This window comes from Rhamphochromis sp. 'chilingali' (genome assembly GCF_963969265.1).
Source record: "Rhamphochromis sp. 'chilingali' genome assembly, chromosome: 8".
Taxonomy (NCBI): Eukaryota; Metazoa; Chordata; class Actinopteri; order Cichliformes; family Cichlidae; genus Rhamphochromis; species Rhamphochromis sp. 'chilingali'.
The window spans coordinates 16,020,429-16,045,452 of NC_137935.1; the positions used below are offsets into that span (position 1 = coordinate 16,020,429).

The following is a 25,024-nucleotide window of genomic DNA, read 5'->3' on the forward strand; positions in this document are numbered from 1 at the left end:
TAATAAAGTGGCTGGTGTATATCCAACAAACCTAAAGAGAAACTTTCAGAAATTTGCAGTTTCTGATGATTTATTAGCTTTTGCCACTTAGACTTTGGTGTTCCTCAAATTTCTGCCTGCTTGAGCACTAAACAGCAATAATAAAACCAGTGAGTGAGTCCAAAATGTGCACAAAAAGTTTACAACCAAGTGTTCAGATTAGTGTAGCAGACACAAGTATAGTTTACAATTGCCTGTACTGACAGTGCAGGCACTCTGCCTTCAATGCTGGATAACGCTGAGGAGTTCTGGCCAGAAAGCTTTGCACAGTCTGATAGATGTTGGCCATATGCATTTTGCTTTGGAGAATGAGTTAAAAGGTACAGAAAAGCTGCCTCCATTTCTGCTCTTAGTTCATATTTGACATCTTTTCCAGAAACCTCTCAGATGAAAATGCAAGGGCACTGAGAGGTTCTCTTATATACTTCTATCTACTCTGGCCAACTTTAAACTTGAATATAACCTTTTGCTGCTTTTGTAATAGGAACTTACTCGCCATTCTGGTGAATGGTATCAGCTGTTACATGCTAAAGTCACCAATTAATTCTCATCCCCATTTCTTGTACTGCATAATACCTCTCTGTCAGAACCTCTAGAATCTCCCCACGTAAGGTGGTTTTTAGAGTTGGTGCTTTGACGCACCAGACATGGTTAAATTGGCAACTGAGTATTAACAGGATCATTTTACAGAAGTGTCAAGTCCTCATAAGGAGGTTGGAGGATTGGTGGTGTGACATCTATTAGAATTAACAGCCAGGAGATGCTGGTTCACATCCTACTGGAACCTTAATTTTGTTTTCCTTTTACATCCACTTGCATCTACCTGTAACAACAATAACCTTTCTTTTTGAAAAACAACTCATTGGCCTATGACCAATCACTCTCACTAATGCATTACCCAGTGTGTCAAAGCATAGACACTAATTGTTTATTAATTAGTCACACCAGGGGCTTTGCGAAAGCCCAGGGAAATTACCTGCCATCTTTTATGCACAGTGTCTTCGGTAATAATTCCTTGTCAGTGAAGACAACACTTGGGTAGTACCACACTGTCAGCTGGTTGTCTTGGATTCCACACAGGATGTTAGCAGCATCATTCCAGGCCATACTATGAACCATGCTACCTAAAAGATAGAAGATGCATGCAGCTATTACAGTAATCTAACCTTAGTTGCACGCACACACACACACACACACGCACACACACACACAAAACAAAGAAAGTCATCACCGATCTTGTTAAGTGCATTCCCTCCATGTCTCACCAATTTTGCAGATTTTGGGTTCTCGTCCAAGATGACGCACGGTGGTCAAATAAAGGTCACGGTTCTTGTCTATCAGGGCAATTTTCCTGTCAGTAGATGGGCCACACTGATCCAAAGCTATCTCCAACACCTCCTGCTACATGGAAATGCACACACACATACACACAAACAAGTAAATAGGTAAGTGGGAATAGGAAAGGACAAAAGATCAGGAAAAGAAAGGAAGAGGGAGAGGCAGTTTATACCGTGACCCAACAGTCTTTCTGCCAAATGTGTGTGCTTGTAGAGTGAGGGAGAGAGAGAGAGAGTCTGTGTGTGTGTGTGTGTGTGTGTGTGTGTGTGTGTGTGTGTGTGTGTGTGTGTGTGTGTGTGTGTGTGTGTGTGTGTGTGTGTGTGTGTGAGTGTGTGAGAGAGAGAGAGAGAGAGAGAGTGAGTGAGAGAACCTGTGTCTGTGTGTGTTTCTGGCCAGAATTAGCTGGCTTTGGTCCAGTATCTTGGAGCTGCATCGTGCTGGCAGACAAAGCCATGCTGACAAACAGTGACTACTGCTACTTCTACTTCTTTTCCCTCTTTTCTAATTCTTTTCTTCTTTTCTCTCTCTCTCACTCTCACTTTGATTCCAAACCCCATCTTCTATTTTTTTTCTTTTGTCTTTATTGTCTCTAATCTTTTGGGATTTTCTATATTTTCTAAATCAGACTGTCCAAAACTAAAATTTCAACAAACTGTGTGTATGTATAGATGGAAATTAGCAATTAGAATCATCACTGAATTTCACTAAAGCTTGAAGGTTGCAAGAAAAAAGTCAACCTCCTCAGCAGGTGATCCTAAGGTTGCGGAAAATGCGGAAAAATGCTTTTAACACAGCCCCATTTCAACAATTACAGCAATGGAAAAAAAAATGCCAGGACAAAGATTTACAGTCAGCAGTTTCAAACTTTTTTTCTTTTCCTTTTGGTCAATGACTTTCACAGGGTCAGGGTGTATGTGTAATGTAACCTGTTATTCCACAAAATAATCTATCAAACTACACTGTAAAATGCTATTTAGCAAGACCCGTTAGCACACCTCTACTCATGGAAAACAATAGCATTCAAAGTTCTAGATAAAGTGATCACTGCAGCATTTATATTAAAATTAATTTGGCCTAATCACAGTAATCACTAGCTGAGGTAAGTCTGCAAATTCTCCCTGCTGATGAGCTATAGATCGTAACTTTTGATGAGGAAGCTAAAAGAGGCTGCTATCCTGGCTAAAAACCATATAATGGTACAAATACAGTTGTGGTCAGAAGTTTCCATACACTCATCCTGGACACAAACGTCCGAGTAGTTTTGATCTTATGATTTCTTTGAAATGTTCTTTTTCCAGAGCAGAATGATTAAACAGCATGCATCTTTAATGGCTTTAAAACACTAGAATTGGGTGAACAAGTCTGAATTTATTTTGGATTTTCTCTAATCCACACAGGACAAAAAACATGCATACAGGCTCAAATACATAGATCCAGTGGGGCAAAAAAGTATTTAGTCAGCCACCAATTTTGCAAGTTCTCCCACTTAAAAAGTTGAGAGAGGCCTGTAATTTTTATCATATCATCCTCTATTGTGTTGTATATTTCATTGTTTTTCTTTACACTACCTGTTTTGACCTGTCTCCCTGATGTGATGTTTGTGTATTGTATGTATGGTCGGGAGAGGTCCAATTTTGCTGCAGGCAACTGTAAGTGACAAATAAAGGCTTCACCATCATCATCATCATCATAGGTATACCTCAACTGTGAGAGACAAAATGAGGAGGGAAAAAATTTCAGAAAATCACATTGTGTGATTTTTAAAGAATTTCTTTGCAAATCAGACAATGTGATTTTCTGGATTTTCTTTCCTCATTTTGTTTCTCACAGTTGAGGTATACCTATGATGAAAATTACAGGCCTCTCTCATCTTTTTAAGTGGGAGAACTTGCACAATTGATGGCTGACTAAATACTTTTTTGCGCCACTGTGTAGCCCCAGTAATGTTAAATGTCCGTTAACTAGTTACACCTTCATCAGATATTGTTGGTAGCCATTAACAAGCTTCTAACAACTGGTCAGATTCCCGGGTGTTCCATCAGTATAAAGTTCATGGTAGGCTTGAATCTGGGTTGTTTCTGAACATCCCAACTAATTTCCTCTCATCTGAGGGTGACGCTTGTGGTCTTCTACCAGACCTCGTTAAAGACGTGAGACATCAGAATAACTTGTGAGTAAGTACAACTATTTGTAATAATGACATTGGAATCTGCAGTTGTTTAGAAATGGCTACAAAGAATCTTCCCAAATTGTGTAAATCTGCAATTATCCTTCTTAGACCTTCATTGAATTCCTTGGACCTTCCAATTCTTTTGAGTATTGGTCAGTCCAATGAATGCTGTCAAACAAATTATTTTAATGCTGACAAAGAGAAACTACCAGACATAATAGGCCTCGATAGATAGATCAAGTTAAAATACATTGTAGAACTTTTCACAGCACTTAATAAACAATTTAAGTGAGTGTATGTATACATTTGAGCCTCTATGTATACTTGACCATGTGTATTAGAGAAAATCCTAAATAATGTCAATAAAGTTGTATGCTTTACAATCATCGCATTCTGGAAAAAGAACACTTCAAAGAAATCATTAAAAGCCCCGAATTACCATGACTTTTATGCCCATGATGAGTGTATGGAAACTTCCAACCACAACTGTTTGTCACCAAGGTCGCAGCAGCACTGACAAGGACACATAAATTTCACTATATCCCTTTTTGATCAGATCATGCACTAAATTCTGCCCCTTTAACATGATAAGGCCATGTTTTAAAAAAAAGGTATTTATTGTTACTAAGTGTGACGGCCAGTGGGCTGGCCTTGTGTTTTGCTTTTTCTTTTACCTGTTTCTTGCAGGTAGGTGGAGCTGACCCAATTATTGATGCAGCACACCTGAGAGGCCAGTCCCAGTGTATATAAAGACACCTTGACTGAACCAGTGGTGGCTGGCTTTGACGCTCTCTCTGGCACTTGTCATGTTCATTAGGAAGTTTCAGTTATGGCTGTTATGTCCTTTAAATTGTGTTTAAGTTGCTTTACCTTATTTTCATTAAATATGTCTTACAGTCTTTAAAAACCTGTGTGTGGTCTCCCATTTGTTTGTCACTTCCTATGAGCCGGGTTGTGACAAATGGCGGCTCGCCCGGGATCGTCTGTGCAATTATCCTGGTTTGGTAAGCTTTCTAACATTTGATTGAGAGCTGGTCTGTTTGCAGCTGCTTGTCTAGTTGTGTCTTGGCTAGGACTTGCCTTGTAGGCAATTATTGAGTTGATTGCTGATCAGTTTGGTTATTTGTGGTGCTTTGATATTCTGGGTCTGCTGTGTATTGTTTGGGAGGCCATTTGGTTAGGCAGATTGAGTGGAGGCAGTCATGTTAATACTGTTGTTTGCTGTAGACTTAAGTTTACTGGAGTTAGTGTTGATGTGCTGTCTTGTGTCAACTTTGGAGCGTATGAGCTGTGTTGATTATTGAATCATTAAAATCAGTGCTTTCCCTGTTAGGTTGAAGGAGTGTTTCTCTCGAGAATCATTCACTGAAATTTCTGTTGCGGTGAACACGGTTAGAGCAGTTGTCTCGGGAGCACGTCCCCAGGATTGAGGGGGTCGCTGTTTGTGCAGTTGCCTTTCTCTTTCTGGCGGTTTTTAGTGCATAAGTACCCACCGTAAGTAACTGCATGAAGACTAGGCTTTAGTTAAGTAGATTTTGGTTAGGCAGTTAGTGGGAAAGTGCTGTTTTCAATTGCATGTCGAGAATCAATACTTTGCTGTTATGGCTACTGTTGATGCTTTTGTTCAGTCTCCATCGGAGGAACTCTTGAATAGTTGTACTAAAGAACAACTCTTGAAACTTGCTGAACATTATGATGTCGACGTTGGAGATAAACGGTTGAAAGATGAGATTAAAGGAGTGTTGAAGGCTGTATTAGTAAAGAAAGGCGTGTTGCCAGGTAAAATGAAAACCTTAGCGGCTGAGGTTGATCAGTCTGTGGTCTCAACTGCCGTTGCTTTGTCTTTTGAGCAGCAAAAGGAGTTGTTACTCTTACAAATGGAAAGAGACAAGCTGAGCATTGAGAAAGACTGTGTAAGGCATTCTTTAGAAAAGGAAAAGTTTAAAGCCCTCCTGGGTTTTAATTGCACCTTAGAACACATATGCATCAACACTACAATGAGCGGGTGGAGGGAGGTTTGGAGTCTTCTCCCACCCCCATTCTCTGCGGCCTGCTGGAGCGGGAGGGCTAGTAGGAGGAGTTGGCCGTCCGACTGCGGTCTGGGGTGTGGGGCCTCCCTGCTGCTGCGGAGTCGGGGTGGTCTGCCTCTCCCCACCGCAGGGAAAAGGGTAACACCACCTGGGTCTGGGTGCAATTCCCCCCTCCAGGGGCAAGGGTACCTAGACCCGGTTTGTAGAGTACGCTTGGGGAGTGTGATTGTGTGTACAGCGTCTCTTTATGTCTGTCTCCACGTTGGTTGAGTGTGGAGTGAGTGCATATGAGAGCATGAGGGTGGGAATGGATGTTTGTGTCTGTGTGTGCCTGTATGTCTGTCTATATGTCAGGTTGGGTATCAGACGCCACCTCTCTGGGGACACCTCAGGCCCTCCAAGGTTTGGAGGCCTATCTCTACCCACCACCACTTCCCCTGCCGGTGGCGGACTCCCTCAGGTGTCGGTGCGTTGGTGGTTCTTTGTGTCTGGGGGTGGGCGTCCGGGTACACACCGGCTCACTCCTTGGCGGCCGCTTGTCGGGGCCTGGGGCCTGGGGCTCGCTCGGGCCCCTTTGGAGGTGGGGTGCCCCCGGCCTCTCGGCCTGGGGCTCGGTCACTCAGGCACAGCTGGGGGCCGGCGGAGCTCACGGGCGCGTCACTGCAACTCCCCCTGACTTCTGCTCCGCGGCTGCTGGGCGAGCCCTCATCTGGGACTCTCCTCAGCTCTTACTGGAACAGTGGCGCGGCTGCCCCTCTGTTGGTCTTCCATGGTCTCTTGTGTTCTGGGGGCCTCTGGATGTCTGGAGTTTTGATCTCCTCCATACCCGCTTCACACCCTGGAGGACAGGGCTGTGGCCCCCCCACACTCCCTAGCAGATCATTACATGGAGAAACCTTTGGAATGCAAGCATGCTGATCCACACAGGTATGCACACATGGGTATTCACAGACGCGGACTAAAGCTTTCTTGGCTGCTGCCTCAAAGCACACTGTGCGCTGTCTATCTTGCGTGCTGCACAATATCGTTTATTATTTAGTAAATATTGATATCTATGACTAGCTAGTTTATTGTGATGGTGCTTTGTTTTCTCTATTATTATGTTGCTCTTTGTTGTTTGCTGTCTCCTCTGTTTGTTTTTTTTGTTTGTTTTTTGTTTTTGTTTTTTCCTCCATACAGGTGACCCAGGAGTTCTTTTTTTTTTTCTCTCTCTTCCCCCCCCTTCTCACCGTCTCTTCTCCCCTTTGGTTTTCTTTCTTTCTCTCCCCCTCTTTCTCTCATTCATTCCCCCTGTCCTATTTATTAAAAAAAAAAAAAAAAAAAAAAAATGACAAAGGATGAACTGAAGCTCTGCCATCACGTAATGTCGCATACTGCTGTTTCTGATGTCATTTAGAAAAAAAAAAAAAAAAAAAAGAAAAGAAAAGGAAAAGTTGGAGCTAGAGCAGTATCAGCTAGACCTAATCAGGGCGGGCAAGTTATCAGGTGGTGTTGAGGCTAAAGAGTCTTCTCCACAAGGAGTTGAAACTTTTGATGTCGTGCATAATTTGCGCTTGGTGCCGAAATTTGATGAAAGAGAGCCAGATGCCTTTTTCTCCCTTTTTGAACGCATTGCCGAATTGAGAGGATGGCCAGAAGCTGACTGTGTGATTATGTTACAGTCTGTTTTGACTGGAAAGGCTCAGGAAGCTTATTCAGCACTCAGTGCAGTTGATTGTTGGAGTTTTGCTACTGTTAAAGATGCAGTTCTGAAGGCGTATGAGTTGGTACCAGAAGCTTACCGTCAACGTTTCAGATCATGGAGGAAGTCTGATAAGCAGTCGCATATAGAGTTTGTGAGGGATTTAACTAAACACTTCAACAGATGGTGTTCGGCACTGAGAGTGACAACTTTTCAGGATTTATGTGAGTTGATGGTATTGGAGCAGTTTAAAGAGTGTGTTCCTCCTGTGGTTGCCACTTATATTGCTGAACGGGAAGTGACAACCGTTTCTGACGCTGCTAAATTGGCAGATGAATATATCTTGGCACATAAGAGGCAGGTTGGTAGAAACTGTTTTTCAGTTGGTGCTCCCGCTAGAGCTTTTGGTCAAACTAAGTTTATGTCATCGGACCCTGCGAAGGCCATTGGTGGTGTGAAGCCCAGTAAGTTTGGTCAAGCATGCAACTACTGCCATGGCGATGGACACTGGAAAGCAGAATGTCCCTTGTTGAAAAGCAAGTTGGCGCGTACAGGCAAACAGGTTAAGCCTGCGGCTCTTACAATTCCTGCACGGGAAACTTCAGTACTCTCTTGGGAGACGCCAGTTTCGCCCAAGTCTGACTTGGAGAGCTATTCGGGGTTTGAGGATTTTGTGTCCGATGGGTTTGTATCACTCCCGGGTGATGTTCATAAAGTTCCTGTAAAGATTTTGCGTGACACAGGAGCGAAGGATTCTTTTATCTTAGCTTCCGTGTTGCCATTTTCACAGGTTACTGATACTGGTGAGTGTGTGCTTGTTCAAGGCATGGGTTTAACCACTATCTGTGCTCCATTGCATAAAGTCAGGCTGTCATGCAGTTTTGTGGATGATATCATCTGCCTTGGTGTTCGTCCTGCTTTGCCACTTGAGGGCGTACATGTGATTTTGGGGAATGATTTGGCTGAAAATCGAGTCTGGGCTGACAATTCTTTACCTGTTAAATCTAGAGTTCTGAATGAGTCCCATGAGTGTGAACAGGGTTTTTCTGACTTTGCAGCTTGTGCTGTTACAAGGGCTGCAGCTAAAAGGGATGCAGAGCCTGTAACTCAAGCAGAAGAGTGTCAGGTTGAACCAGATTTGATTGTTCCTGAACATTTGTCAATTTCCCAGCAAGAGTTAATTCAGGCACAGCGTGCTGATGCTTCACTGACTGAGCTGTTTCACAAAGTGCAACCTAGTGATGACGCTAGAAGTGCAGCCTCTGGTTATTTTCTGCAGAAGGAGGTACTAGTCCGTAGGTGGATTCCGCAAGGGTTGGACTGTGTTGGGAGTCCAGTTATCCAGATTGTGGTTCCAACTAAATACCGTGACGAGGTGTTGAAGTGTTCTCATGACAAATATGGGCATTTGGGAGTGACGAAGACTTATAATTACATCTTGCGCTACTTCTTTTGGCCACGTCTTAAGCGTGATGTTTCAGCTTACATTAAGACCTGCCATACTTGCCAAATTGTAGGTAAGCCAAATCAGTCTATTAAACCTGCTCCACTTTGTCGCATCCCTGCTGTGAGTAACCCATTTGAACATTTGATCATTGACTGTGTGGGCCCGCTTCCTAGATCAAAATCTGGTTCGGAGTATCTGTTAACTGTAATCTGCCAGGTTACGCTTTATCCTGCTGCATATCCGTTGCGTACCATCACAGCTAAGTCTGTGGGAGTGACCAGGGATCAAACTTTTCGTCACATCTATTTGCACAAGTTCTTAAGCTGTTGAATATTGTACATGATAAAGCCTCTCCTTATCATCCAAAGAGCCAAGGTGCTTTAGAGCGCTTCCATCAAACACCGAAGTCCTTGTTACGTGCCTATTGCACCGAAATGAGGAGTGACTGGGAGGAAGGTTTACCGTGGCTTCTGTTGGCAGCGTGTGAAGTGTGCCAGGAGAGTACTGGGTTTAGCCCAAATGACTTGGTCTTTGGCCACAAAGTTCGGGGACCGTTGACAGTGCTGTGCGATAAGTGGTTGTCAGGTGAACCACCAGTGAACTTGATAGATTATGTTAATGGTTTTCGGCACAGACTGTATGTGGCAGGTCAGTTGGCCAAACAGAAGATGAAATATTTTTATGACCGGCGTTCTGAAGAGCAGCAGTTTAGTAGGGTGACCAGGTTTTAGCTTTACTGCCAATTGCAGGGTCACCGTTCCAGGCACGGTTTGCTGGGCCTTACACCGTGGTACAGAAACTGTGTGAACAGAATTATCTGATTGCTACCCCAGATCGCCGGAAAAGAAATCAACTTTGCCATGTTAATTTGTTGAAACCATATCATGTTCGTCCTTTATCCGTCGGTCTGTCAGGCTCTCTCATTTCTCTTTCCGCATCGAGTCCAGGGTTGACTGCTTGTACAATAGCGCAGTAAGTTTGTGGGGGGGGGAGGATGTGGCAGCACCTGATGATCCTTTATTGCTTGGTCGTCTGAAGAATTCAGAAACTCTTCAGAACTTGGATGTGCTGTTGGGCCATTTGCCTGCTGACAAATGTGCAGAACTGTCTGCATTAATTAAAAGGTATTGTTACATTCCCCTGAGGGGTCTAGGCGGTGAGGGGGAAGTAACAAAAAAGTGTCCAGGTCAGAAAAAGGAGTCAGGGAGGCAAAACGGTTCAATTAAAGAGTTTTATTAAAGTAGCTCAACTAAAAGAGACGGACAAGTCACTATCACCATTTAAGAAAACAAACAAAACTCAGGCGTTGGTTGATAAAGTAAAACGTAAGCCAAAAAAGAAAGAGCAGCTCACTAGCTGAAAACCACCAAGAACACAGCTCACTAGCTGAAACCACAACAACCACTCAGCTCACAAGCTGTAACCACACTACTGGCACTCTGGCCCAGAGCTCACCTTTCCTTGGGCTTAAATACTTTTAATTACTGATGTGAGTCAGCTGTGTAACAGGGAAAGGTGGCACCTCAGGCAGAAGGTGGTGGGACACGCCCACACAGGCACCTTCAGGAGGAGGCCCTGCTAGGGCCGTAATACCCCCTCCCATAAATACAAACCCATGGTTTGTCAAATTACGATAACCAAAACAACTAATCAAGTCCGTAACCGTCGCATCAACAAATTGCAGGCTTTCCACCTACCAAACCCCATAGCAACGGTTAGGCATTTCCTGCGGCAGCTGCCAATCCCATCTCAGTGGGTTCACAACATTTCCAGAGAGTGGCCCCAGACCCTCGAAACAGTGTCCCATGTGATAGCCAGGGCTTCGAACCATCACATGTGGAGAACCCAGCAGGCAGCTAGCAGGCTTTACTGAAACACAGACATGTTTGTTAGCAAGGGGTGCAGGTCTGAGTGGTGGTTTTAAACATGAACTTTCTCCCCGCAAATCATTTTGAGGACCGGAGAAATGGTCAACCAGCGGCAGCTCAGGGTTAGTTGGCCTCTTACACTGACTACATGACACTACTGAGCAATTATGCTCCAAGTGTAGCCTTTTACTAGGTCGGGCAACCTTGTCGGTTTGAGAACCGCGACTGACTTTTCTCAAAGCAGGCCCTTTTTGCGTTGAGTGGGCTTTCTGTTTGAGTGCCAGTTTGACACAATTGGCAACCACATGGCCAGGCTTGTGACAGAAGAAACACAGTTTGGGCCTAGATCTTAAAACCATAACTGCATTTGCTTTGTTAGCTGGCCCACTCTTACCTGTCCAGAATGCGCTATGGTGCAGATGGATATCATGTCCTACAGCACTTGCTTTATGAGTCAGCTTAAACTCATCTGCCAGGGTGGCAGCTTGCTGTAAAGTTGTAGCCCTCTGTTCACTTAAATAAAGAGCAATACACTCAGGAACAGAGTTTTTAAAATCCTCCACAAGCATGAGCTCACGTAACGACCCCAAACTGTTAACCTGACTTGCAGAGCACCACCTACCAAAAAGCTTTGCCTTCTCCCGAGCAAAGTCAAGGTAGGACTGACCCTGTGCCAACTCCAAACCTCGAAAATTCTGTCTATAGGCCTCAGGCACAAGTTCATAGGCTTGGAGGACGGCACTTTTAATCTTTTCATAAACTAGGCTGTCCTGCCTAGACAGACCAGAGCAAGCTTCCTGAGCCTTACCTGTGAATTTACACAGCAACATCACCCCCCACACGTCTTCAGGCCACTGTAATGCAGTTGCTATGCTTTCAAACACACTGAAGAAGCTCTCAACACTGGATTCACAGAAAACGGAAACCAGGTGGATGTTATTGCCCACAAACGAGCTTCTAGACACCTGTGCACTGATAGCTGTATCATCCATTTCGGGGGCGGAGAAGGCTTAGCAAACACACCCTAATTAAGACACTACCACACCCGTCTGCCAACTCACTCAGCGACTACTGAACAAGTAACAGAAAACTACACAACTTACTTTAACTGACCAACTTACCTCTTGACACACACACACACACACACACACACCTACCTTACCCAGTTCCTAAGCACAACAACCTTTACCTATCTTCTGGAGCGTGCTGGGCTCGAGGCAACTTTAAAGGCAGAACTTCAGCGACCGGAGCCCTGAATTGCCTACCCCCAACAGGGAACTAATCCCCGCCCAGGATTACTCCGAAAATAAAAAAGGCAAAACAACAAAAGAGTGCCCGAAGGAAGAACTTACTAAGCTCAGCTGGACACTCACCTAACTTAACTGGGAAGTTGAATCTCTAAAGGTGAACAAAGCAAGATAATCAAAAACCAATTCCAACTCAAAACTCCCCTTTCAACAATCCCAGACGAGCCCCCACCCTTGTTACGTTCCCCTGAGGGGTCTAGGCGGTGAGGGGGAAGTAACAAAAAAGTGTCCAGGTCAGAAAAAGGAGTCAGGGAGGCAAAACGGTTCAATTAAAGAGTTTTATTAAAGTAGCTCAACTAAAAGAGACGGACAAGTCACTATCACCATTTAAGAAAACAAACAAAACTCAGGCGTTGGTTGATAAAGTAAAACGTAAGCCAAAAAAGAAAGAGCAGCTCACTAGCTGAAAACCACCAAGAACACAGCTCACTAGCTGAAACCACAACAACCACTCAGCTCACAAGCTGTAACCACACTACTGGCACTCTGGCCCAGAGCTCACCTTTCCTTGGGCTTAAATACTTTTAATTACTGATGTGAGTCAGCTGTGTAACAGGGAAAGGTGGCACCTCAGGCAGAAGGTGGTGGGACACGCCCACACAGGCACCTTCAGGAGGAGGCCCTGCTAGGGCCGTAACAGTATCCAACCTTGTTTAGAGACACACCTTCTAAAACAACTTTGATAGAGCATGATATTGATGTGGGTGATGCAAAACCAATCCGGCAGAGGTCCTACAGGGTCTCTGAGGAAAAGAGGAAAATAATTGATAAGGAAGTTCATTACATGTTGGACAACAACATTGCAGTGCCGTCGTCATCAAGCTGGGCTTCCCCTTGTTTGTTGGTCATAAAAGCTTTACTGTGCTCAGAACTTGTGCTCTTAGTACCTCGTCTGGATCAGCCCTTCAAGCTGTATGTGGATGCAAGCCACATTGGTGCAAGTGCTGTTCTAGTCCAAGCTGGCAAGCAAGGTACTGAACATCCAGTTAGTTTCTATTCCAAGAAGTTCAACTCCCATCAGCTGAATTATTCAGTCATTGAAAAGGAAGCTTTGGAATTAATTTTGGTCTTGTGGCATTTCAGAGTATATTTGGATTCTGCTCGGACAATAGCTAGGTTTCATTTGACGTAGACGTGACGTCGACGTAAAGCGCGAAATTTGACTGGCGGTCGGAAGTGAAAAAGATAAGCGCAAAATCACAGACAGACAGTACGCAAAATGCCTATGTCCTGTTGTGTTTACGGATGCTCCAGTAGGTCGACCAGAGAAACTGATAAACGGTATTTTAGGGTACCAAAAATAGCCCAACGAAGAGGAGAAAAATGGAAAATTCTAACCGAAAAACGTAGGAAAAAATGGATTTTAAATTTACGTTTACAGTCGGGAGGAGCAGAGTCTGCCAATGCCCGTGTCTGCAGCGACCACTTCGTCAGAGGTAATGTTATGTTTGCAAACGAACTTATTAGCATTAGGTTGTCGTTAAATTCTCGTTTACTTAGTGCTTTTAAGTTAGTAGTCTAATATTGACTTGATTGGGACTATAGGTTGCCCAAGTGCTTTGGATGACGAAGAGTCGGAGGACTGGGCTCCGACGGTCAATCTCGGCTACGAACGAAAACCCAGATCGGAATCAGTTCTCAAACGAGAGAAAAGAATGAAGCTTAAGGCAGAACAGCATCGATGTGCAGAGGCGATTTTGGATATGCAACAGACGGCTGAGAGCCCGGATTTGAGCCTAGTGACAGTGGAGAACCCCGAACTGCAGCTTCCAGCTGAGAATCCACAACCAGAAGACTTCAGTGTGAATGAGACATTCACTTATCCAGGTAAGATATTGTGCTGAGATGTAAAACAAACAAGAATCATGTCAAAGAGAAAAAGATGCCATTATCTGTAATGATTATGGTCCAAGTTACATATTACATGTTTGTGATTTTTTAATCACAGAGTAAATCCATACCATTTTATTCAGAAAAAAAGAAAAAGTGGCACTTATTACCGTCAGGCACACACCACAGGTTTTTGTACACTGCTATGGTTCTTATATTGCCAGATTCCAGACAGTCTCCTTTCACAGATAAGTAAAGATATCCGTAATGTAAGGTTTCTGTGGTGAGAAACATATAAATATATTTTTTGTATATACCCTCTATCTGAAAAATGCATCTGAGTGTCATGAGGGATCTAAGGCAATCACACAAATTCTTAGCTGATGAATTCTTAGCTAAAAGAAAACACTCTCTCCCCACTACTACTGAAGTACACCTGCAAAATGCTAGCAGTGCCCTATGCGTATATGTGTGTGTGTGTGTGTGTGTGTGTGTGTGTTCTCATTGCAATAACATCGTACTTAATTAGGCTACTAACCCTGCCATACAATTGCAATGAGCTGCAATCACTTCTCCATCCTCCTTTGCAATTACCCAAGTCTTCAGAGGTGTCTCGTTAGACCGCTGAGAATGGTTTACCTTGAAACAAACAACTGTCACTCTAACGAAGTCCTAAGGATGTGGCATGTTTGTTGACGTTAAAGCCGCTACCGCTAACTGTTAGCGTGTTTAAGATAAAGCAATATAAGAACAAACACTCACCCTTGCAAACACCAAACTGTATCCATCACGGAGACGTTTTGTTCCAAGGTTGTGGACCCACCCGCTGACAAAAAAAATTGTACGCCTCCAGACTCTTGAAAGCTTTCATTTGCTGCCTAGTGTAGTAAGAAGTCTGGAGGACCAAGTAGTTGGTGATATCCACAGCCTCGATAGTAGGCAAATCCTTTACTTCTGTGGTGTATTCGGACATTTTCAAAGAATACGGATCACGTCCGATATATTTTTTAACTATCTGTTTATATCTCTCCCGAGAAACGGGGTCTAAAGTTGCACAATAGCTGCTCTCCTGACTCTCCACAGTGTCCTCCATGTTTACTTCCGCCCTCCACTCAAAAATCGCGCTGCCTCCGCACGTCATCAGAACCACGTGACCGCAACCCAACTATTGAGGTATTTTCTGACCATAACCCTCTCACCTTCTTGAACTCATTGCAGAACCCAAATCAGAGGCTCATGCGGTGGGCTCTCTTTTTGAAGCCTTACAATTTGGATATCCAGCACATTAAGGGCAAAGATAATGTCTTGGCAGATGCTTTGTCCCGTGCCCCTTTGTAACCAGCAGCTTCACGCCTCATATGCTTTGAAGTATGTCCTCTTCAGTATTGTTTTCCTTCCTCTTAAATTGCTCCTAGGTACCAAGGTTGCTGAGGTTGGAGTTGAGCTGAAGATGACTTTTGAGCATACAAAAGGTGTTGAAAGTGAGGTTGCATGTGTGTGTGTATATGTTATGGATTTAATATATGCATGTTCTTCCAGTTGCATATTCATAATGTAAATGTGTTGCCAATTCAGGGTGAGACCCTGTTCTATGGGGGGAAGTGTGACAGCCAGTGGGCTGGTCTTGTGTTTTGCTTTTTCTTTTACCCGTTTCTTGCAGGTAGGTGGAGCTGACCCAATTATTGATGCAGCACACCTGAGAGGCCAGTCCCAGTGTATATAAAGACACCTTGACTGAACCAGTGGTGGCTGGCTTTGACGCTCTCTCTGGCACTTGTCATGTTCATTAGGAAGTTTCAGTTATGGCTGTTATATCCTTTAAATTGTGTTTAAGTTGCTTTACCTTATTTTCATTAAATATGTCTCACAGTCTTTAAAAGCCTGTGTGTGGTCTCCCATTTGTTTGTCACTTCCTATGAGCCGGGTTGTGACATAAGCTGTAACTGAACAATTCATGCACATGGAGACAGTTTATCTTATTAATAGGAAGATTTCTTTTTCATATAACTTCATCTTCTGCTGCTCAAGATAATAGGAGGTTTTGCTGGCAATACAAAATTAAAGACAGAGCATTTTAGGTGTAAATTCAGAAGGCTCATATCACTACTTATAATTCAGTTCAGTTCACAGAAAGAAAACATATCTTGAAGGAAGACGTGATGAACAACATGGATGTATTAACATACATATTGCTCTTGTGGCATTATTTTCTGTATGAGGATTAATGCTATGAAAATACTTTATAATCAGTATTTGTCATCATTTTATAATAAGCATCTGTAAAAAGAGGGAAAACCCCAATAATTAGGCAATTCCCTGTGAGCAAGCATTTGGCAACAGTGGGGAGGAAGAACTTCCTTTTAAGAGGAAACCTCCAGCTGAACCCAACTCAGAAATGGGCAGCCATCTACCGTGGCCAGATCGAGGGTGAGGAGAAAGAAAATAATGAAAAGTGGAGCAGAGAGAGAGAGAGGCCAAAACAGAAACTACATGGGAAGGAAGACAAAACTTCAAGATATGCAGTAGTGGCATGTAAATGAATCAGAAGTTAAAAAAAAAACATGTTCCCATGTGAACATTAAAGTAATGATCTAATTAAAAACAATTGCAATTAGTGTTATTACTGTTATTGCTACAGCAAAAGGCTTCAGTTTGATGAAGCATGCATAAAAACCTTTCACTTTTCACTCGGCTGTAGAAAACATAATAAATACAGCTTGTTACACAATAATGGGAGGCTGCGTTATACATAACTGAACTGTGTAATACTAAAACTAAACAAATGTGTGTTCACTCTGACTCTGTGTTTTGGTTGAAAAAATAAACACATTTGAACAGCCACCATCAGACAGCTTCTGTTATTATGTCCTATCATATCAACACATAATAAAACACAAATACTAACGCATTCTAACCAGTCACACTGACAAAAAACCCAAAAACATTTCTACACTTATCTGCTTATCCATAACACTCTGCATTATAACATAATTTTAAGTATCTTCCGAGATGTAGGTCCAAACAGCAGATATGTGTTGGGTACATCTGTTCAACTGCTCATTAACACAGATATCTGATCAGATGGCAGCAACTCAATGCATTTAGGCATATCACAAAGCTCAAAGCACCTCAAAATAATTTCTTGACCATGATAATGACTTTACTGTACTTAAATGACCTCTACAGTCACCAGTCTCACTCCCCTTTTGGGGTGTGGTGGAAGAGCATCATGGATCAGTAAAAACTGTGTGGCGCTATCATGACAATATGGAAGCAAAATCGCTAATGAATGTTTTTAACACCTTGTTGAATCTTTGCTGCTAAGAATTAAAGGGGGTCCAACCGGGTACTAGCACTGTGTACTTATTAAAGTGGCATGTGAGCATAAAGTTATCTCGTTTTGTATAATCAAAGTTTAATAAATAAATAAATAAATAAATAATCTGATGTGGTCAGAGAACTTCCTTGTTGCTGAAGTACATTTGGTCAGAAAGAAAGCAGGTTACTAACCTTGTGGGTCAAGGGCTTCCCATCACCAAGAGCCTTTCCAGTCAGGGCATCAAAGAGAAGGATAACTTGTGAGAGAAAAAGAGAAAGAGGACACAGTAAAAGCACAGTCCGTATGATTTTGAAATTTTATAGTAAGCATGGAGTTTTCCCCTCACCTTTTTCATCACTCTTGTCCCGAATGGCTATGGTGTCGTTACTAAGTGAGACACTCTGGGCATTTAGAATATCTGCTCTCATACCCGGGAACTTTGGGGACGATATCAATCGTCCTTCATAGGAGAACGTATACAACCCTGCTCCATCCACTAGTAGAAAATGTCTGGGAGGGGGAGACAAGAGAGGCCAAGTTACTGTATATGCTGTATATTACACATTATACGACTGAGGTAACATGGTGAGGAATAAAGGGGAGCAAACAGGAAAATTAAATACATAACAGACGGTAAGAGTTAATCAACTGACACAAGAAGGTAATTTAAACATTTACTGAACAGCAACACACTGTTAACTTACTCAGTATGACTCATCAATCTAAACTGCGATTACAAAATGGCCAGTAATCTATTTAGCTCCATGCTGAGTGTCAGGGACACTGCACTGGAGTATTGCACAAGAGCTACTCCATATTAATCTAATTTCCCCCAGTGGTTTCACTCTCAGCCTTATTGTATGACAGGGCTGGCTGAGCTAGAGCACAACCCGACTGTGTGTGTACGTGTGCGTGCGTACATGTGCCCGTGCGTGTGTGTGTGTGTGTGTGTGTGTGTGTGTGTGTGTGTGTGTGTGTGTGTGTGTGTGTGTGTGTGCGCGCGCTTGGTTGGCTGCTGCTTGATGAGTGGCCAGTGCAGAGTAATGAAGCATTAGAGAAGCTGATAGATGATCCAACAGCCTGTTCTCTCTCCTGCTGCTTTGCTCCTGGAATAAAAAGACTCACTTCTCTGCTTGTAGGATGAGGCTGACTGTTCCCTCCTTTAGGTCAAAGATGAGAGGAGTATTCCAGTTTCTTGAGCTGGCAAAAATAAACAGCACAGTCGCAGACATTAAATAACTGTGCTACATCTGGCACAACTGCAGAGATGAGGAAAAAAAAAAGAAGCAAAAATATGACCCAGAGCAAAAGGGTAAAAAGCAATAAAAGACACAATATTTAGACAATATCAATGAATGGAGAGGAGATAAATCTGCAGAGTGAGCATAAAGAGTGCAGGCCTGAAAACAATCATTATAGGATGAAGTCTGCAGAACATGTTCCCTTGTTCCTAATCCTATTATTTTTCCATGAAGTGAAACAAAAAAAAAAAAACATCTCCATATTTTACAAAACACACAGATCATGAAGTAACAATAGCCTGAAATGAATCAGCAACTTGGTAAGATTTGGTTGTTTTTCCCTCCCATCAGAACCATTTTTTTCTGTGTGGTTATGTTTTATTTTTGTAGGTTTTTCTAGCTACACGGCATGAGATTTCAGTATATTCTGGTTGAATCAAAAGACTTTTCTCATGCTTTGCTCAGTAAAAGAGGAGCATGTTTTGTACAACAACAAAATATATTGAAAGCACATGATGAGAAACTATGACTTTGAATAGAGGATGAGAAGATAAAAAAAAAAGACAAAAAAGAGCACTACTCACTTGTAGACATAGCACTGGAGGGAAGTCGCAACCACTAGGTGACCGTGTGCCAGAGATGCTTTGATGACTCGATCTCTAAACTCCAATAAGTCCACTGCATCGTTCAGCACATTCCTCACCTGTGGAAAAGAGAGGAAAGGAGAGGAGAGAGGGGGACTTAAAAGTGGAAAAAAAAGTGTAGGGATGACTTGACTTTGCAGAAAGTATGACACAGGCACAAACTTTATATTACTGAGCAAACAATTCTCATTTAAAATGCAAAAAAAAAAAGAAACCCCAACAAAAAGGAAAGACGCTAGCTTCACTAGCAGAGGGCTGAACACAGTCACGTACACATTGGAGTGTAGTTATTCGTAATATACACAGGAAACTATATACAGTAAATCCAAGTATACGTAGGTCAGCTGTGGACACAGGGAAAGCAGTTCTTACTGTTTTAAGTGTGTGCGTGCAGCGGTCGGTACTAATTTTTTCACCTGCGTAGATAAATACTTCCCTCCAGCTCTCTGTGTGAATGAATGAAGGAGCCTTTTCCAGCACCAGGTGAAAGGTGGGGTTATTTTTACAGCTTTACAAATCTTCCTCCTCTGCTCCCTCCAGCAATCCAAATTTACATGCAACACAACCAGGAATAAAAAACATTTGACCGCAAGGTGGTAAATTTAGCTGGCTGATTCACAAACCACTGGCAGATGTGCAGTTTTAAAACGGACTTCGAGGAGGAGAGAGGGAGGAGGGAGACAGAGAAGCGCCTGCGAGGCTGAAAATAAATGGCTGATGACCCAACTTTGTTTGGTTTACACAAACTGCACTTGGTAGAGTTGTCTATGGGTGCACATGTGTGTTGGCACATGTGTGTAACCCTGCTTCTGTAGGTGTGTGTGCGTCCCTGCCTGAAAATAAACGAGTGTGTGTGTGTGTACACTTGGGTGTGTTAACCGCATGTAAACGCTACCTTGTGGTGAGTGCAAGTTTAAAGAGTAGAGAATGGTGAAGCGAGGGAGGTGGCGAGACAGGCTGGTCATTGTCATTGCAGGGCTGCACACTGGCACATTGGGAGGGTCCTCCTATAATATATGGCCACAGCTAGCCAAGGCCTGGGAGGCATTTGCTTCGCTGTATAGCATATTTACTCGCCTCTGTATAGTTTGCTGATAGCATTGCACTATTTTTCAATTCTCTTGCTACACCAACATAACGGAGTTGGCTCTGTTAAGTGTTTGAGTAAATATCCATACTCCTTTTCCCTAACAGGCAAGCTTATTTTCAATGATTTTGGTTTAAACACAGACAGCTCTGAAGAGCAGAAAAGCAACTTTTATTATAGACCAGAAACAAAATGATTTTTACTATGATTCTTTTGGACACGTATATGATTACACCATTTATTTATGCACAAGTTACTGAAACATATTGGTCTTTTGGTTTACTTTAGATTCCGTCAGTCTTTTATCACCTTCTTTGTTAAATTAGAAAGGAAAACTAATTTGATGCAAACACAAACTCATTTGTATGAGGTAATCTTTCTACCTGCATGGTTCTCCTCTTTGTAAGAGTGATCACAAAATTCTTCCACTCCCAGTGCTGCTCCACCACATGGGCAAAGATGACATGTCCGTTGCCGCAGGCCCCGGCCAGCTGGGTGCCATCCGCAGACCAGGCCAAGCTGAACACACTTCCTGTGTTGGGCTTCTCCAACGCATAGGACCACTGGAGAGGGGCGAGATGAAGAATGAAATGGTAAATTGTTGGTGATAGTAATAAACAATGTTAAACAATTACCTGTGGGGCAGTTTAGGACCTACTGACAATGTGAAGTTTAGCGAGCAGAAGCAGTAAGTCAACACACATGTGAGTGCTTATATGTGTGTATGTGCACATAATATAAACTCTGCCAGAAAGACATAGGCCCAGTCAGTCATTGAGCAGTGATGAACCGTGAGACACAGACAGAGAACTTAGCTCTGCACCGCTCATAAACATACACTGCTATTTTCATCGACTACACTGATGGGGGGCTGGGAGAAGAGGGAGGGTTTATGGGTGTCTCTGAACTAAAGCTAATTAACAAAATCTCTTCCTTCTTTATATGAGAATAGGTTCAGTAAAGTCAGGGCTGAGAAGGATGGGGAAAAGAGGAGCAAAGAAAGAAATAATGACACTTTTTCTTGTCTGCTGTGCTGCATCAGACAGTCTGTCTGATAGTAAAGAATGGCAAAAGACACAACTGTGAGATAAGGAACTCCTTACTATCCAAGTCAAGGCACCCCTCATACTGCCCACCTCCCCTGTTTTTCTACTCTGGCATAGAACATAAGAGCAAAGGCTAAGGCCATTATGTTTTGATTCAGCAAGATTCTGTTGAGACAATGAATAAACTAACAGACAAAAAAAATCCAGTTTGTTATTTTCCAGAATGATCTCTCTGAAGGCCATGGAGTAGTAGGTAAAGGCACAATGAATATGTTTTGTGACATCGAAATTGTTGCTATTATCCATCATCTACAATAACTAGAGCCAATTTTCCTCACACAATAAGCCCTTCTGCCACTAGAGTCCCCCTTCCTCATCCTCCACAGCTGTGCCTGACCTCCTCTCTTGCCTTGAGCGCAAGTAGCTGGCTGACCTGAGTTTCTTAGCTGCAGTCTTCCACACAAACGCATGCATTCACACTGTAACCTGCTTATTAGGGAAGAAAAGTGCTAATGTTAACCTAGCCCTGCCTGCTTGCCTGCAATGGAGAGACAGGTGTGGTGCAGTGGGCCAAGTGCTGCGGTGAACCTTGGAGCAAAGGCCTCAGTGTGTTCACTGCCTAACACACACGCAGCTGCGGGATGTGAGGTGTATCGTTATTTCCTCTTCGTTGCCTCTGACAGGAGTAGAGGTAAAGTCAGAAAGCTACAGGTTTCTGGGCAGCTGCTTTGATCTCTCTCCTTCTCCTGGTCCCGTCTGCCTCATACACCCACCACTCAGATGGTTTTGGTCAGCACCCTCCCAGCAGTTAATGTCATATCAGGACCCAAAATAGCTTTAGGAAAAAGGACCTTTCCCATGTGGACAAAGGCTAGTTTGTTAAAGTGAGATTAATTTATATTTATCTTTTTCTCCCCTCCCTTCTTCCTTTAATTTCAGCAGCTTCAACTTCCTTTATGCATTACATTAATTACATTTTCTTTAAATCAACATACTTTTTACATATAGATTTTTTTTGTTTTCCTCTCTTCCAAAAGAGTGAAAGCGTTCTTGCTTGAGCTCCAAAGCAGAGCAGCTTGGGCCAGCATTTACAATAACAACAGAACTCATTTATTCTTCTGCTAACATCTTGAGATGACCCACTCTGTGTTAAAGCACACCAGGGGTAAACGAGGGTGGGGGGGGGGGGGGGGGGGGGGAGAATGGAAGACAGAGCGATGGATAGATGGAGGGTCAGAGATCAAGCCGAATGTATACAACAGATTGTAATGAAGCAGGACATGTGATATCGGCCTGAGGAGCACTGCTGGATCCATGCTTACCTAATGCTTTTAACACATTGAGCCATTTGACTCTTTCTGGAGCCAGTGAGCGCGCACGTGCGTGCGCGTGCGTGCGCGTGCGTGTGTGTGTGGAAAGAGGGAGTTGCTTTTATATGTGTGCAATACACGGCATGTGTGCACCTAAGTTTGAGTTTGCGTGTGAGTAAAAGTGCAAAGGAAATGAAAAAAAGTTTAAACAAAATGAATATACGAATGCAGGAAATAAGACAACAGAAATTTAGTGTGAGTTCACATGTTGCTCTAATGTGTACATGTGTGTAATAGAGGTGAAAATCCTCTGGTTTGTCAAGAGTTGTCAGCCAGTGTCTGACTATGGGACACAAGGGGGGACTCCTATTGCTCTCCTGAGATGAGCGGACTGTGCCTGGAGGACCAGGGATACAAAAATCTTTTCCAGAGCAGCACTCAGAGGAAAGCTCACTCTCTCACTCCATCTTTATCTCCTTCATCTACCTTTCTTTCATTTATTCCCTCTCTCCTTATTGGAAAAGAGTTGAATAATTCTGACACTTGGCTGCTTAACAAGAAACTGGTTAGAAGAACAGAAAGTCCTGCATTAAAAATGACCATACGAGAATAATAAAACCAGCTGACTTAAAGGCAAGGCAGGAGGTTATCTAGAAGAACAACTCTCCTTCTGCATCCTGTGCTGTTGTTTGTATACAGCAAAAGGAAGAAAGACAGGCACAGTCTGATTGATGACTTAGCTTGGCTGCAGTAGGTTTAACCTCATACTCAATTATATTGTCTCAGAGTGTCACAGAATCACAGAAATTTAGAGTCGATAGATATTTGACTTCTAAACGTTCAACCCCCCCCCCCTTTTCTTTTTCTTTTTTTTTTAAATACACTGCAAAGTCAGACTGGTGTGCTCCGATTTTAAAGAGGATGTGAGACTGGTAATAAACAGAGGAGAGCAGATCACTGACTACTACAAGAACAGTAGAGATGGGGGAGCCCAATTAAGGGGGAGCGCAGCAAGGGAAGGTGAATCAGTCTGTGGCAATACATTTGGCAAATGGTTTTACTGCAGCCCAGAGGGGTGGAACTCTGCTGGATACTTGAGAATTCTACTTGACAAGGTTGCAAGGAGATTTAAGATTAGTGCAGAGAGATGTTAAACAGCATCAAGAGAGAACACGCAGACAAGGACATGGTCTGTATAGAGGCCAAAATAAAGATTTGGCTGTGGGATGTGGAAGGTGAGTTTCGGCCGTCATCTAGCCAGAGTCCACTCTGGTCATTGAACACCGTATATCCATAATGGGCAGCTTTGTGGTCAGAGGGAAGGTGACAGACATGACGTTTAGTTCTCAGCTGAGGTTTGGGGGAGAGAGGGTGAGACCCCTGAAAGTCACAATGAGCTTATACAAAAAAAAAAAAAAAAAAAGGAAAAAAAAGATGAAACACTTTACACATAGCAGCAATGCTATGTATGCAAGTCTAGGTGTGTACTCCAATGCAGATGAAAACACACTCACACAAATTAAAGTTAAGCAGTTAAAAACTGCTGTGTACCAACGTGAGAAGTTTTGTTTTGTATTCATTGTAAACAGTTTGTGTTTCCGTCTTCTTTTTTTCTTTGTAAACTATATCCACAAATACTCAATAAAAATATTTTGAATTAAAAGAAAAACTGCTGTGTATTTATGAAACAGATGCAGGAAAATGGAAAATAAAGTGCAGCAACTTATTTAAACATGTGTAATCATGAATTGATATACAGTCTATAAAGCAAAAACAGAGTTTCTGCAATTCTAATGCGCTTCGAAGTCAGTATTTGGTGTGACCAACTTTTTTTTTTTTTTAAAAACAACCTGAACTCTCTTAAGCAAGCTTTCCTGTAATCTTTTTAAATCAGCCTTCAAGAATACTTGAAGGACATTCTTTGGATGTTAGTTATCTTTGGTTCCATTCTCTAGTTAGATGCTTTCACACTGCTTCAACTTTTGAGGACTCGCAGAGGTCAGTCCATGACTGATTCCAGTTTGTTCACCTGTGTGTTTGTCTATACAGTTATGCTTTTACTGCATTTACAGTGTGTTTGGGATCACTGTCACGCTGAAAAATGAAGCTATTGCTAATCAGTTGCTTTCCAGGTAGTATTGCACGATGGATCGAAATCTGATGCTGAAATGCAGTTCCAAACCATGAGAGAGCCTACACAACATTTTACAGATGACTGTAGACACTCACTGTTGTACCTCCGCTGTAAATACTGACAATAATTTGAACAAAAAGTTTCACATTTGGATTTGTCACTCCATGAGACCTGTTGCCACTGATTTTAAGCCCAGGTCTTGTGTAATTTGGCATACCTCAGCCTATTCTGCTGGTTTCCCTTCCTTGAAAATGGCTTCTTGACAGCCACCTTCCCCTGAAGCTCTGGCAAACTGAAGGGCCAGATACATCTCACAGGAAAATAAAATAAATAAATAAATCCAACAAACACCCGGCACAGGACCTATTTCTTATGCACACAACTTTCAGACACTAAAACAGATAAACAGATTTTTTTTTTAACCTCCACTTGTCTAGGATACACCAGGCCAAGTTTCTAGCTAATAGCACTTTGGGAATCACCTTAGTGGGATAGAAAAATACTATTTTATGCCTGTCAAACTGTGTTATCCT

The 25,024-nt window shown here is 42.8% G+C and overlaps 1 protein-coding gene across 2 annotated transcripts in view; it reads right to left on the minus strand.

Moving 5' to 3' along the window:
• Positions 1 to 25,024, minus strand: part of ift80 (intraflagellar transport 80 homolog (Chlamydomonas)) — a 56,051-nt gene that overhangs the window by 6,193 nt on the left and 24,834 nt on the right. The window contains exons 9-15 of one of the 2 annotated variants that reach the window (XM_080888610.1): positions 20,385 to 20,564; positions 18,855 to 18,973; positions 18,155 to 18,229; positions 17,376 to 17,539; positions 17,221 to 17,285; positions 1,305 to 1,437; positions 1,016 to 1,163 (exon numbers count right to left, since the gene is read on the minus strand). In XM_080888610.1, the coding sequence (XP_080744736.1) occupies positions 1,016 to 1,163; positions 1,305 to 1,437; positions 17,221 to 17,285; positions 17,376 to 17,539; positions 18,155 to 18,229; positions 18,855 to 18,973; positions 20,385 to 20,564 (884 nt within the window). Of the gene's footprint in view, positions 1 to 1,015; positions 1,164 to 1,304; positions 1,441 to 17,220; positions 17,286 to 17,375; positions 17,540 to 18,154; positions 18,230 to 18,854; positions 18,974 to 20,384; positions 20,565 to 25,024 lie in introns of both variants that reach the window. The other variant, XM_080888609.1, reaches the window with a different exon arrangement.